Source organism: Poecilia reticulata, linkage group LG16 (assembly GCF_000633615.1).
Source record: "Poecilia reticulata strain Guanapo linkage group LG16, Guppy_female_1.0+MT, whole genome shotgun sequence".
Taxonomy (NCBI): Eukaryota; Metazoa; Chordata; class Actinopteri; order Cyprinodontiformes; family Poeciliidae; genus Poecilia; species Poecilia reticulata.
In genome coordinates this window covers 14,904,646-14,918,023 of record NC_024346.1, presented here as the reverse complement: position 1 = coordinate 14,918,023, position 13,378 = coordinate 14,904,646, and the positions used below count along the sequence as shown (strand labels likewise).

At 40.1% G+C, this 13,378-nt stretch overlaps 1 protein-coding gene across 4 annotated transcripts in view; it reads right to left on the bottom strand.

Annotated features, from left to right (window-relative positions):
• Window positions 1-542: 542 nt before the first annotated feature.
• Window positions 543-13,378, bottom strand: part of adam22 (ADAM metallopeptidase domain 22) — a 60,375-nt gene continuing 47,539 nt past the window's right edge. The window contains exons 15-32 of one of the 4 annotated variants that reach the window (XM_017309539.1): window positions 12,269-12,368; window positions 12,000-12,071; window positions 10,936-11,028; window positions 10,541-10,621; window positions 10,389-10,439; window positions 10,243-10,306; window positions 9,973-10,078; window positions 9,777-9,896; window positions 9,410-9,578; window positions 9,198-9,309; window positions 8,524-8,614; window positions 8,391-8,444; window positions 6,932-7,132; window positions 6,488-6,588; window positions 6,223-6,289; window positions 4,218-4,307; window positions 1,850-1,973; window positions 543-1,255 (exon numbers count right to left, since the gene is read on the bottom strand). In XM_017309539.1, the coding sequence (XP_017165028.1) occupies window positions 1,235-1,255; window positions 1,850-1,973; window positions 4,218-4,307; window positions 6,223-6,289; window positions 6,488-6,588; window positions 6,932-7,132; window positions 8,391-8,444; window positions 8,524-8,614; window positions 9,198-9,309; window positions 9,410-9,578; window positions 9,777-9,896; window positions 9,973-10,078; window positions 10,243-10,306; window positions 10,389-10,439; window positions 10,541-10,621; window positions 10,936-11,028; window positions 12,000-12,071; window positions 12,269-12,368 (1,717 nt within the window). In that variant the 3' untranslated portion in view covers window positions 543-1,234. The remainder of the gene's footprint in view (window positions 1,256-1,849; window positions 1,974-4,217; window positions 4,308-6,222; window positions 6,290-6,487; window positions 6,589-6,931; window positions 7,133-8,390; window positions 8,445-8,523; window positions 8,615-9,197; window positions 9,310-9,409; window positions 9,579-9,776; window positions 9,897-9,972; window positions 10,079-10,242; window positions 10,307-10,388; window positions 10,440-10,540; window positions 10,622-10,935; window positions 11,029-11,999; window positions 12,072-12,268; window positions 12,369-13,378) is intronic. The other 3 variants (XM_017309540.1, XM_008431664.2, XM_008431665.2) reach the window with 3 other exon arrangements.

Sequence of the window (13,378 nt, the reverse complement as noted above, 5' to 3'; positions counted from 1 at the left end):
CATTCAGGTGAGGTGAAGTGAGGGACTTTGCTGTGAAAAAAAGGGGGGGGTTGGGGGGGCGGCACACTGGTCTCAAACATTCCCATGAACAATCAGGGGAGCACATTTCCAAAAACAACATGATAAGTGATAAGTGGCACGTCTATAAACTACAGCAAACACATCCGAGTCCATTAAACTCAATGAGAAAGGGAACGGAAAACTATCTTATTTATGCTAAAATAACACTCATCCAGAGAGGTCTGAGCTCCAAATGTGTCACAATCGTCTGCAAGTTTATCACAGAGATTATTAGAAAATAATTTAAAACATGATGTAAAAAGAGACACATTCTGCTGTTGATGGATGAAGCGAGGAAGATCCCCCGAAAAGACAAATAAATAAAATAAAATAAAAAATAGAAACCCTGACAGGACAGTGCAGGGTCTTCATATTTATCTACAGACATCGGCCTCTGTCTACAGCTAAAACAATGAGCTGAGTATTCTCTATGCTTTTGTCTTTCAAAATAAAAGCACAAGCATACTCTGTGTGTACTTTACTGTACATATTTACACACACACCACATAGCAACTTTCTGGGGAACGGGAATAACAGGAGGGCAGGATCGGTTCAAGAAGTGAAATATATCTGATGTGACACATGGGTTAGTTTTAATGCAGATGCATGCTTTCCCTTCAAATCACACTGCTGCTCTTCTTTATGCCGGGAAGACGCAGCTGATAATCAGGGCTTCTCTCATGCACACAATGCTGGACTTTCAATTCAAACAACATCCTGGCAGTGCAGACTCAGGAGAGATGCGACGGCTTCTTTCTGCCTCCTCCGCTTCCTTCAGAGAGGAGCTCCAACGCCTTAGGGTGGGTGACGGTGTGTCTGAAGAGACTGTGACGAGAGCTGATCTGTGAAAGGTGTGTGTGGGGGTCCAGGGGAGAAGGGGGGGTCCCCTCCGATTTTTGAGGCTTCAGCAAAAACGAACAGCTCGGTCTGAGCTCCTGGAGGCTCTTTCTTCTGCGTCTTCTTGCAGAGTCCGCCCCGAACATATTTGTTCACCCTAACAGACGTCTGTCTACATCATTTCTATTCCGGTCACTCTGTCTGTCTGTCTGTCTGTCTGTCTCTTTCTCTCTCTTTAGGAGCTTTAGAGTCAATTTTATATGCTTTTTTTTTTCGGTTTTCTATGTGTAGAAAAAGGAGACGTGTACTTTCTTAGGAGCTTTCGTCGGAGTCAGAGTTATATTGATGTTTCCCAAAGCTGGAAGAGAAGAAAGGAGTGAGGCAAAGAGGCGAGAAAGAGACCAACATCTGCATTAATAATAAAAAAATAACAACAATAGCACCTTTTCAAATATAAGTTGCAAATTATCTTCTTCTTCTTACCGTCTCAAGTAAAATAATTTTTTTCTACAAAACATACAGATGACTAAACGCATGAAGATTATATATTTGTCAAAAGAAAATGACTGAAATAAATTAAAATGTGCTATTAACTCTGGTGCGTATCATTAATTAACACATTAGAAAATCCCTAAACTCGTCTCACAATAGCATTTCTGGGTCCAAATGAATCCCCAGTGTCAGAAATATTTAATAGGGAAATATCACACTGCATTACATTCTGCAATTGTTTTCATCAGTGCAGACTGAGCATCTGCATAGTTTAGAGTGAGATCAAGTAACATTCTTACTGGCATTTGTGTAGCACATAAGTAAACTCTGTGTATGTGGAGCCTGTGTGATGTGCACACACATGGAGAAACTCTGCGGTGTGTTGTCACAGTCTGGTTCCCTATTCATTGCTGTCACAATTCTTCTAAACGTAACAGTCTGGTTTTGAATTGATGCTCACCCTGGCGCTCTGCCTGTTGGCTTTCCTCTGGTCGTCTGGCAGTGGAGGCATGGGATACGGGTATCTTCTGCTGGATGCAATGGATCCTGTAGAAGAAGTCGGGGACTTGGCAGGGGAAAGTGTCCTGAGGAGAAAGCGAAGGTGGCACCGTTAGACGTTTTGCTTTCTCCTTCAACAGCTGGTGCACCAACATGTTGACCAAAGACACAGATGGCTAAATGAGGTTAGACACAAAGTGTTGAGCTAATGTTAGATCTGTGACTTTGGGCAACATCTTTCTTTAGCTGCTCCAGTAACTCAGTTTCACCTTCACTAAGGCTGAAGTTGCTCTTAAAAGTTGAAGCTACCACTCATCTGAAGCGTAAAGAAAACCAATCAGGGCTCAGCTTTTCAGAGCAACCTCTGTGCACTGTTGTTCCCAGCTGCCGCCTTCTGCGACTTACATGCTTTAAAGTTCAAAAAGTGTAAAAATGCAGCAGAATAAGGAAATATTCATTTATCTGTGTTGAAAATGGATGGAAGCTTCTCCTGTTTAGTCGATAGATTGGATCAGTCAGAGGAAAGCAGACCAGGCCACAGCTGGGAATCAAGAACATACAGTGGTGCTTAAAGGTTTCTAAATACATACTTCATTATTTCTGAATAAATATGACCAAAATCATCACAGTTTAAAGTTTTCTACCATATAGAATCAAACCAATAAAATATAGTCATGGGGTAGCAATCAAATGCTGATGCTTAAGCTGCTTGTTTCTCATGTTGAAATATATTATTTTCATTTCTTTAAAAAAAAATATGTGTTTTCAAAATTTCAAGAAATGAACCACATTCTTCTTCACCATCCTGTCATGTTTAGGTTATAATGTACACTGGTTTCATATGTTGAATATTTGTTGGGATGAAACTTTAAAAAATGTATTTTAAGCTACTGTATCCTTTGTGTCATTCTTTTCTCTGATATTATGATCATTTTAAAGATTTGCATTGCAGCAAAGAAAGTCTGGGGCCTTTCTGCCTGGAGTTTGCATGTCCTCCCTATGCATGTGTTGATTCTCTCTGGTTACTCTAGTTTTCCTCCCACAATTAATTATTGTGCAGGACTGATTAACATTTATTGAAGGACACATCAGTATAAGGATTTTTTTGCAACTCACTGATGTTTATTACTAGATACTACACCTCATTACACAATTTGGATACTTTTACAACCTCTGAATCCAGTGATGGTTCAGGTCATCCATATGCAGAAATGCAGAAAATACCAAAAGGATTTGTGAGATTTAAAGCACCACTGCAGTAAGAACAAAGGAAGAGAGGGAGATCGTCCCATGTGCAGCAGCTTGAACACATGAACCACCTGCAGTGCGACGGTCGAAATGTCCCAGCCTGACAAAAAAAACAACAACAACAACAAAAACAGAGAGTGGAGCCAGAAGCATTTTCCTTAATATAAAAATACATTCATATATGAAGACCAAGTAATTACAAAGCTTGGGAAAACTATTTGCCTGTACAGATTTAAACAACACAGTAAGTAAACAAAGGACCTATTCTATTAGTCTAATTCAATTGAATTGAATTCAGGTTATTTATGTAGCATCAATTCACAACAAATGTCGTTTCAAGGCACTTTACTAAAAGCTTTGCAGCTGAATGGTTTGCCTTCTGGCTCCATGTCCCTCTGCTCTTTTGTTGGGATCTTTTCTCTAGTTGAAGTAAAACAGGGAGGATGAACAATGAGCTTCTGGAAACGGTGAAAGTCTATAGATTCCAGTGCTTGTGGTTGTTGTCTGGTGACTGGCAGTGAAAAACTTGCAACCGTCTATAGACTTCAGACACAATCAGAGTTGACGTTGTCACAACAGGACAGGGAGGGTGTCAGAGCTGGAAGTGTGAGCCTCAGCTCTGACATCGACCTGGTGCATGAGAAGTCAGTGGGAGCGGTGCGGGGCAAATCCACCAACACTTACTGGAAAGGAACAACACTGAACATGCAGAGGTAACAAGAGACTGGGGGGGAGAAAGGGAGCAAAGAAGGGAATATGGAAAATTAGGAGGAAAATAACTTTAATGATTCTTTAATATGTTTAATCCTCATTTGTGTAAGAAAGTGAAGCAAAAAAGAAAGTCTGCAAATAAAGAAGAGAGCTGATGAACAGGGAAATAATCTATACTGATTCTTTTAAATTGGTTTTCCCTTCTGAGAACTCCACACAGCAACATGCCTGTTTCTTTAAGAACTGTAGAGGGGGAGGAAATAAAGACCAAATTGGCACAAACTCTTCCTAAATCCAAACCAGAAAACAAATCAAAAGTGAGGGAACTTTAGACAAGCGTGTGAGGTAGGGGACATGATCTGAGTTAATACCTAAGGAAAGGTCCTTGAGTGTTTTTATTCACATCTTCTACCCATTTAGTTACATCATAAAACTCTGATTTGTTGCGAGGGGTTAAATACCTGTGGGGGGGAGGGAGGAAGGCGGGGAAGGGCGGGGATCATGGAACCAACACAAGGAAGGAGAGAAGAGAGAGATAAGGAAAGAGGGAGTTGAATAAACTACAAGTAAGCAAATGAGGGAGGACAGAGGAAACATCTTCGGAGAGCAGAGCAAAGACAGAGTTTGAGCTGAAGGTGGTGGACAGACCTGAGTGTGGTTTCAGATGAACACAACACCATGAACAAACAAACAGTGTTGTGTGTCACAGGCTCGGCTGCGTTTTGGTCGCATCATTCCAAGCAGCCAGCGTCTCAGCAGCCACTTTGTCGGCAACATGCTCAAGACAGCTAGTGCACTACAGACTGCTTCGTGTGCAAAAGAGATCTTAATCGAGTGGGGGGGAAGGGAAACAAACAAGCAAACATGGCAGACAAAGAGGCGGTCGATGCACGCTAAATATCGTACACTCACAGTCAACAAACAAGATATTTGATTAATTCACGGTCTCAGAGCAAAAATTTTAGGATTAAAAGATGAAGTAAAAAAAAAAAAAGCCAGATAAAGCATTTACTCTTATGAGAAGAGCAATGTGAGCTCCGCTTCTTTTCTCTAAAACAAATGTTTTCTACAAACAGCCTTTACTGTAAGAGTAAAGAGTAAAAAGCCTTTACTGTAAGCGTACATGGTGGTCTTTGTTTCAACTGTCAACAAATCTGACACATATTGAGTTGCCAGAACCTGACATCAAATAAAACCGTCGCTTTTTCAAATACTGATTAACTTTTCTCTAAACAGCATCACTTTAGTTAATTTTCAGTCTTACATTTTTAAATATTGTTGCTTCAAGTCTGCAGTTAAGAACATAGCCAATTCTGACAAACGGAAGTTATTTATTTACAGTTTTTTCTTTTTATTTGTGTTCAATAAATGATGAGACTCTGTACAACAATGAACTTGTGGTATTTTCTTCTCCCAGGAAAAAAGCAGTAATATTAAAGTCTCTAGCTTAAATGCATTTAAGGTAAACATTTATATTGGCATATAGTTATGTATCCATCGTCACGAGCAGAAGCTTAATTAGAGGCTTAAAAAACCGGCACCAAAGGTAACAAGGGATTTAAAAGTGTTATTATTCTGGCAGCATTGAGGTCGAAGTAACTTCTGCTCCTGTTCTGACCAGCATTTTTATTCTGATACGCATGTGTTTATGCAACCATTCCTATTTCCCTGAGAAATCCGGATACTGAGCAGTACAATGATTCTGTAAAACAGTAACAGTGAAAGAAAGTAACTGAAAGTCTCACTTTTCCCACAAAGTCTATGTTTTAAGGTTCAACTGCTATGTTACAGTCAAAACGTTTTTCTGAAGTTAAACTCTACAAGCTCGTCCACGGTTAGATTTCCTACAACATGTAGTGGCTGGACAGGAAGTCACAAAACTGATATGTAATCTTATTAGTCTCGACTGTAACTAATTATTGTGGGGAAACATGCAGCAGAAAAGTGTGGAGAAAGAGATTATCGATTTAATTTAATAACATGGTTTTCAGACATATTTCACCCTTTTGCAGTTTAAAATAATACGTCATCCATATATGCTAATGCAGTTTACATTTCAGACAAGGCCTGGCTTCAAATGCGCTTTTGTTGTCATAAAAATGTGTGATTTAGTTGCTTATCTGCGTCAAAAACAAATCCCTACTCTCATGGATTTATGATTTTCAGCTCTAAAATATCACATTTATTCTTTAGCATTGAATCGAACACCAACTTTAATGTATTTTGTAAGCAAAACCATTACTTCTAAACAACTTGAGTTTTTTTGTTGTTGGAATTGCTGACATTAAATGTTGAATTATAATTTGTTACTTGTTTCCCCCTATAAAGAATAATTTTCAGATTGCTGAGCAGACGGCGACACCGAGGTGAACTCACTCTGTGGAGTTGGAGCGAGCCCTGAACTTCTTCCCTTTCAGCTTCTTCCGATTACCGCTGAGGTTTCCTGGAAAGAAAATCAAGGTAAGAGGCCTGAGGAAAAGTATTTGATATTGAACAAATTTAGCTCCTGAAAATGCTTCATTTCACAATGAAGAACATTTACTGCACACTAAATCATATTAATCAGACCATAAAGTGATTGGATGAGTCGTATTTAATCATATTTAAATTTCCGTGTTCAGAAAGCGTATCGGTGCGTCACCTTGCCACGAATTGCTCCGTGGTCTCCCGTTTTCACAGATGTCGGTGATGTGTTTGGCATCTGGAATCCTCTCGCTCCACGAGTGGGACAGGCCGTTAGATCTGTCCACATGAACACAAATAAAACCGCTTAACAGTGTTCCTTTAACATTTTATGAGTCCAGAGCAATTTTTGGAGACAAGAGGAAATGTAGACAACGGTTAGTATGATATGTAAACGTGAGCAGTAGAAGTGAGTATACAGCACCATGAGTGACTCAGTTCGTCAATGTCAAGATGTTTCCCCATTTTGACATCTTTTTTAGCTTTAAAAATGCTCATACCATGAAAGCCATGGTACTCCCAAAAGCATAATATGGACACATATTATGAGTGAGATCTCCATCAGCAATTTCAGAAAACATTGGAAACAAGCAAATGAATGAGGGATGATGAAATGGCAAACCTGAAGCCAAACACTGAGAAGTTCTGAGAAATGGATGGGAAGGATGGAGTGAAGGACAGCGTGCAAATCTGCAGGTGGGACAGGCAGGCTGACCTCTTCTTGGAGCTGCATCCGGAGTTGGTGCTGACGCCCGGAGGCATGTCGCTGTAAAATGAATCTGCATCCCCAGGTTTGGTGACATAGTCACCAGGGGGGATTTGTCTGGAAACACCAACGGAATAATATTTAGATGCCATACAAATGGACCCCATAAAATTGCCACCAGATGTTATTTATGTCTGAGTGGCAACTTATTGATTTAAACAAGCCTCAACTTATTGATTTAAACAAGCCTCAACTTATTGATTTAAACAAGCCTAATCCAGAGGTTTAAAAGTTGTCTGAAACATAAGTTTATGCAAAGCTTCTGGTTTTGTTATATTTAACAATTTTGGAAATATGGATTTCGTCAACTGAACTAAAAAAAAAAAAAAAACTTTGTCATCACACAACCTCTACCTTATTAAATACAAAACACCAACAACAGTTAATAATCCCAGGTCGGGGATGTGTGTAAATGTGTCAAAACATTATTTCAGTAACAAGAACTAAAGTGTCATTGCACCAAAAATTGTTTTAGAAATTTTGACAGATATTTGCTCATTTGTTAAAAAAAAAAAAAAAAGAAAAGATTTCATTGGTTACTTCTGGGACATTTTACTATGTAAATAGGGTTAAATGTGTATGTCAGTCTGTTAGCTTCAGCCTGAGTCCACTGCTCGTTAAAGTTCACTTGATTTATTATTGACCATATTAACCCTAGGTCCTTTAGAGATGAGCTTATCCCTGTGTGTGTTTGTGCCTGAATTAGGTTGTAGATTAGCCTGGTGCAGAGTTTGAGAGAAAACATATTTCAGCCGGGACCGACAAAACAACATGATGAGGCCATCAAGTCAGTTCCTAGAAAATTTTTAAATTATTCTCCAACATCAGAGCATCACTCTGGCTTGGATTCTCCTCAGCTTTATTGGTCCAGCTCTGCAGCTGAAGATCTGCGTCTCGATCTTTCCTGTTTGTCTGCCTCAGAGACTAAAGTCAACAGTGCATAATATAGCACCATACTTGAAAAGTATAATGCTGTATTATCCACTAAACTGACCAGAATATGGCTTCAGTAATTAGATCTAATATAATTTAAAATGTCTCCTAATTACAGCCGTGCAATATTAGCCATGAGTGTTAAAATGTTCTTTTACCAAACACAATATCTAAAGTGGAGTTAACTACCATTTATACCATGGATCAATTCATCTTGATCACAACGCTTTACTACAAGATCTGAAGCATTCCAAAAACTTTTGCTCCCAACTAGAATTTAAAGGTTACCTCAGTTTGCTGAACACGTTCACACCTACCACAGCATTGTTGCGCATTTTGTGACACAAAATTGAAAGAAAAACAAGAATGAAAAGCAGCAAACCGGCAGAATCTCCTGTGAACCTCAGATTCAGCGTATCGCCTCTTTTTGTAGCTCCTGTGAAGAGAACAGATTCCTGATTTCAGCCCATCTTTAGCCAATCATCATCTCTCCTTATGCCTGTGCGGACACTCACTTGTAGCACCAGGCTGTGACCGCCAGTATGAGAGCGAGGAAGAGGATGGAGCCAGTGATGGCCCCGATGATGATGTTGGTGCTGGTGATACCTGAGGAAGACGGAGGAGGAGGAGATGACAGTGGTGGAGCCAAATGTGTGTTAATTGATTGGGTTAGGCTTGTGGTCTTGTGAGCAATCTGATCATTTGGGGGAAACAAAAACCACAAAACACAGCAGAGCGAAACAATCAAACACAGGAGAACCAGCGGAAAGGGTTTGAAAGGAAAAGAAGGGAGATCTTCACCGTCTGCAGGGTTTAGCTTCCCATTCATAAGGAAGAACACCTAAATGTTTTATAAAACGAGTTTTAAATTACAGAGACCTGGGATGAGCGAGGAAAACAACCAGAAAATGGAAACAAAAACAGAACAAACAGCGAAAAAGAAACTGAAACTCTGACCTCCAGGCAATCCTTCACAGAGATCAGTCTGTCAACAAAAAACGAGCATAAAAATAATGACAAAAAAAAAGAGAGCGACATGCACAAAATGCTGATTGAATTAATAACAGTGAAAGAAAAGGACAGTAATGATGCAAATACTGAATGGTAACAAGTGTGAATTGCGGATGAAACAGAAAACAGGAAGGAGAAAGATGATTTAATGCTGGTGGTGCAGCGTTTGAACCTGTACCTGAAACAGGAGCGGTCGGTCCCACCACAAGGTTACTGAACGGAGACCTGGAGTAGCAGTCGTCTCCTGTCCAGCCCAGCTCGCACACACACCTCAGCTCATTACTGCACACCTGCAGAGAGGACGTTCGTTAAACACCAGCAGGTTCGTGCACTTGATGAATATGCAGTACGCCGTGTTCGCTGAGTGGCTGCAGGAGAAATGTCGCATACTCCGTGTCCAGAGCAGATGGTCTTGTCGGTGGTGCCAGGACAGGTGCTGAAGTTGAACTGTTCAATCGGCAGACACTTGTGATCCAAGCAGATGCTGTCTGTTCCACAGGCCGTCCCGTCCTCGACGTACCCCAGGTCCGTGTCTCCGTCAATCAGCACATGTGCACCGCTGAATGAGGAACATCACAGAGAGAAGCGGTGCGTTTATGCGAGTTGTATCTGTGTGTGTAGCTTGTGGGTTATATGGGAAATTAATCTGCACTTAACAGTTAAAGGATGTAACAATACACTCTAAAAAAAAAAAAAGTGTTGCTTCATAGCAGAACACATCACCAGTCTTAATCTGTTAGGTTTATCCGTTTCATACCTGCAGTCCAGGGGGGCACCGTGCTGGGCGACTGAGAAAGAGGTGAGTCCTCCCTGCAGGTCGCCCAGCCGCGGGGCGGGGGAGATGTTTGAGCACAGCAGGTAGCCGCAGTGAACATCCCTAAAACACAGGAGTACAGAAACACAGATTGACCAGAGAGAAGCAAAAGTACAAGTGACCAAAAGGACACGCTTACTGTTTGTTACACTGGATCCAGGTGTCCTTTTCCTTCCCACAGTTTCCTTTTTCTGTCCCCTCAATGTTGAGCTTTTCATAGCAGAACTTGTCAGCTGCTGTCGCCTCTGATGGAGACATAAGACATTAATTTCCTGTCAGGTTTCTTCTGTGCAGTGGCCCAGAAAAGTACTAATACCACTTAAACTTTGTTCTCACCCAAATTTTACACACATAAAATGTATTGCGTTTTATTAAATTGTTACATAATATAGCCACATTGTGCACTTACTTTCTCCCCAAATGTACTTGCACTGTCTGTCTTTTGTTTTGCACCTTCCATTGAAGCAGCGACCCTGCAGAAAGAGAGAACCTTAATGTAAGAGTCAAGAAAAGCACAAATGCAATAAAATCTTATAACTTAACATAACGTCTTACCTGATCTTTTTCACATGTGTATCCGTCCATCTTGTGCACATTTGGTGGACACTGAAACAGACAAAAAAAATATACATTGACGAATAATGGACTATTGAACAGGTTTATTACTGCTACTCCAAATAAAACGTCAGAGGAAGACTCATGCTCACCTGGCTGGAGTTGCCTGTGCATTTTTCTGGTATGTCGCAGTCATTCACCGCATCTCGACACAAAACTCCCACGACCTCCATCTGCAGCAGCAAATCAAGCAGATTAAACAGATTGTTGTCTTGCGTTTGGGTGTTTGGGCAGCAAAGACGGTGAATCCTTTATGCAGGGGGGTCCCCAAACATTTCATCTCTCTACTTAGTTAAACAAACATGAAAATATCTCCAATAAATGAAGCTGTAACTTTAAAGTAGCATTATTAAAGAAATAGCGACAGATTTGTTAGTAGCTGCTAAATTAGAGGAAAGAAAAGGTTTGGTTGGTTCGTCACAGTCAGTTCGGTGCCACTTCGACGGACACGTAGACATCATGAAGATGAGCGCGTCTTGTTTGGTACCTGGCAGTTTCTGCAGCACAGTCCGTTGCTACAGTTGGACCCTTTGGTCAGAGTGCAGTTCTTACAGCAGTTCTCGCCCTCTTTGGCACATTCCTGAAAAAAAGAAAATATCTTCTGGTTCACAATGACTCCTACTGTCACACAGCTAATTTAAGCAGAGATCTGACTTCTTTTTTTATCCAGCCAAGATACCTGCTTTTGTTAAGAGATTAAGACAGCATGTGGTTTCTCTATCCCTGCTGCCATATAGAAGGCTAGATGCCATGCAAATATTTCTGAAAGTGCTGAGATGTGCCTCTAAATCAATAAATTATGGTGTTCAAATCACTTCCACATGTATTGAAACCAGCTTATGTGGCATGCAGAGTGCAAACATTTGTCGAAGAACATTAATTTGAACCACTGTCAAGACCTCTACAGCTTATTAAATTTCGTTCATTTCCAAAAATTTCACGCTCGGTTGTTAGTTGCAACAAACGGACAGCAGGCTGATGCCACTGAACTCTGGACTAAAGAACGTGTGTTTTCTGGAGTGATGAATCCAGATTCTCTGTCTGGTATTCTGATGAATGGGTCTGAGCTCGGTCATTTCAAGGAAATGCTCCTTACCTGACTGCACTGTGACGTGTGAGATTTGATTGTTTTTTTTTTCTGGATTAAGGGTTGGACAGACAACGACAATTTCATATTGCAAACTATGCGTGACCATGAAGACATGTCTGAATGGAAACCACGGCTAAAAGCAATAAGTGAGCTTGTTGACTGGGTGGCTCAGAGCCATCACCTCAACCCAGCTGACAGAGGCCCAGAGCCACGCCATCCCACCCAACATCAGTGTCTGACCTCGCAAATCTTCTCCAAAATGAACTGTCACATATTACAATATACAGATAATTAAATATTACAAAAAGCTTTAACAGAAAAGTCACTCTGTAAATATTGTTTTCCCCTCAGCAGCTAACTGCAGTTTTGTGCTTTGGATCACTCCCACCTGAATAACATCCTGTCTATTTTATTGTATTTTGATACATTTCTTGCATCTGTCCTACAGTGGCTGGACTCACCTCAGTGCTGCCACAGTCACACTCTTCTCCTGCCTCCAAAATGCCGTTACCACACTCTGGTGGGTCCAGCAGCTAAGCAGGAGAAAACAAGAGCAAAAATATATATTATTTCATTTTGAACCTTCAATAAAATGCACATTAAAACTGAATGGATTCAAACAGAAACCTTGTATTCAAGTGAATAGACTAAAATAACGTACAAAATGATTTCACACACCATTAGAGCTTTGACTAAAAAGTGACATTTACAGTTTGTGTGCGTAATTTACCTTTCGAGGTTTGTTAAAGAGGCAGGCTCCTCCCCCACTGTTCAGAAAGTTGTGGTACTCCTCCACGTTGCAATCAGTAAACTTCTTAGGTAAATAGAAACTGTTAAATAAAAAACACACACCTTGTTAAAAGAGAGCATCCACAGGTCTTAATGCTAGAGAGAGATTTCCTCTAAAGAAACACAGACAGACAAAACCCCTGAAACTGAATGTGTGTCGGAGTGAAATCATGTTTCCTCACTAGTGTTTCTTTCCAAAGTCTCACGAAACTCAACTCATTTAGTAAACTAACATATCAGAGGAGATTTCAGCAAATATGAGCCCAGATCAGGGATGTGAGTGAGAGGTAAAGGATGCATTTTTATTTATTCTGCTTATGATTAAGAAAACATACATTATAATTATCAATTGATCTCTGATCACAAAAAATGCTAGAAGCATTAATCACACTTTACTTATGTTTTAGTGTTTGCACATTAAGATTTCTGCTATTTTCAGATCATCAAACACAGTTTGGATTCAATTTATGAGAGAAAAAAATCCTGATCCGTTTTGAAAACATAATCATCCTCCATATTAAATCATGACTTAAATGATTAAAAAACATCTTTTTGGTTCAGTTTCACTAACCACCTAGCCTGATTACACGCCTGAAGAACCAAAAAAAAAAAAAAACGTAACTAGAACCTGTTTGACAACCTGAAATAGGGTAAAAGATTTGAAAAAGTGACACATCATGCCCTGATCTAGACAAAATAAAGAATCTATCAGATCTGAAAAACGTTACATGGCCATTTCTGAGTGTTCGGGAGTAAACCACAGCGAGTCAATACTTTCCTGCCTTTAGCTGTGAGTGCTTTGAGACAAGTCTCTAACAGCTTTGTGCGTCTAGATACTAAGATTTTCCACTTTGCTCTTTGCATAATAACTCAAACTCGGTTATATTGGATGGAAAGCATCTGTGGACATTGTTACTCAAAGTATTCCAGCAGATTCTCACTGCAGAGCAGCATTTGTCCGTTATTAAAATGGACAGGAAGCGAAAACGTATAATAAGTGAAAATGTAGACATTCGTACTAACTCACTCTTAATGAATAACAAGACAATTA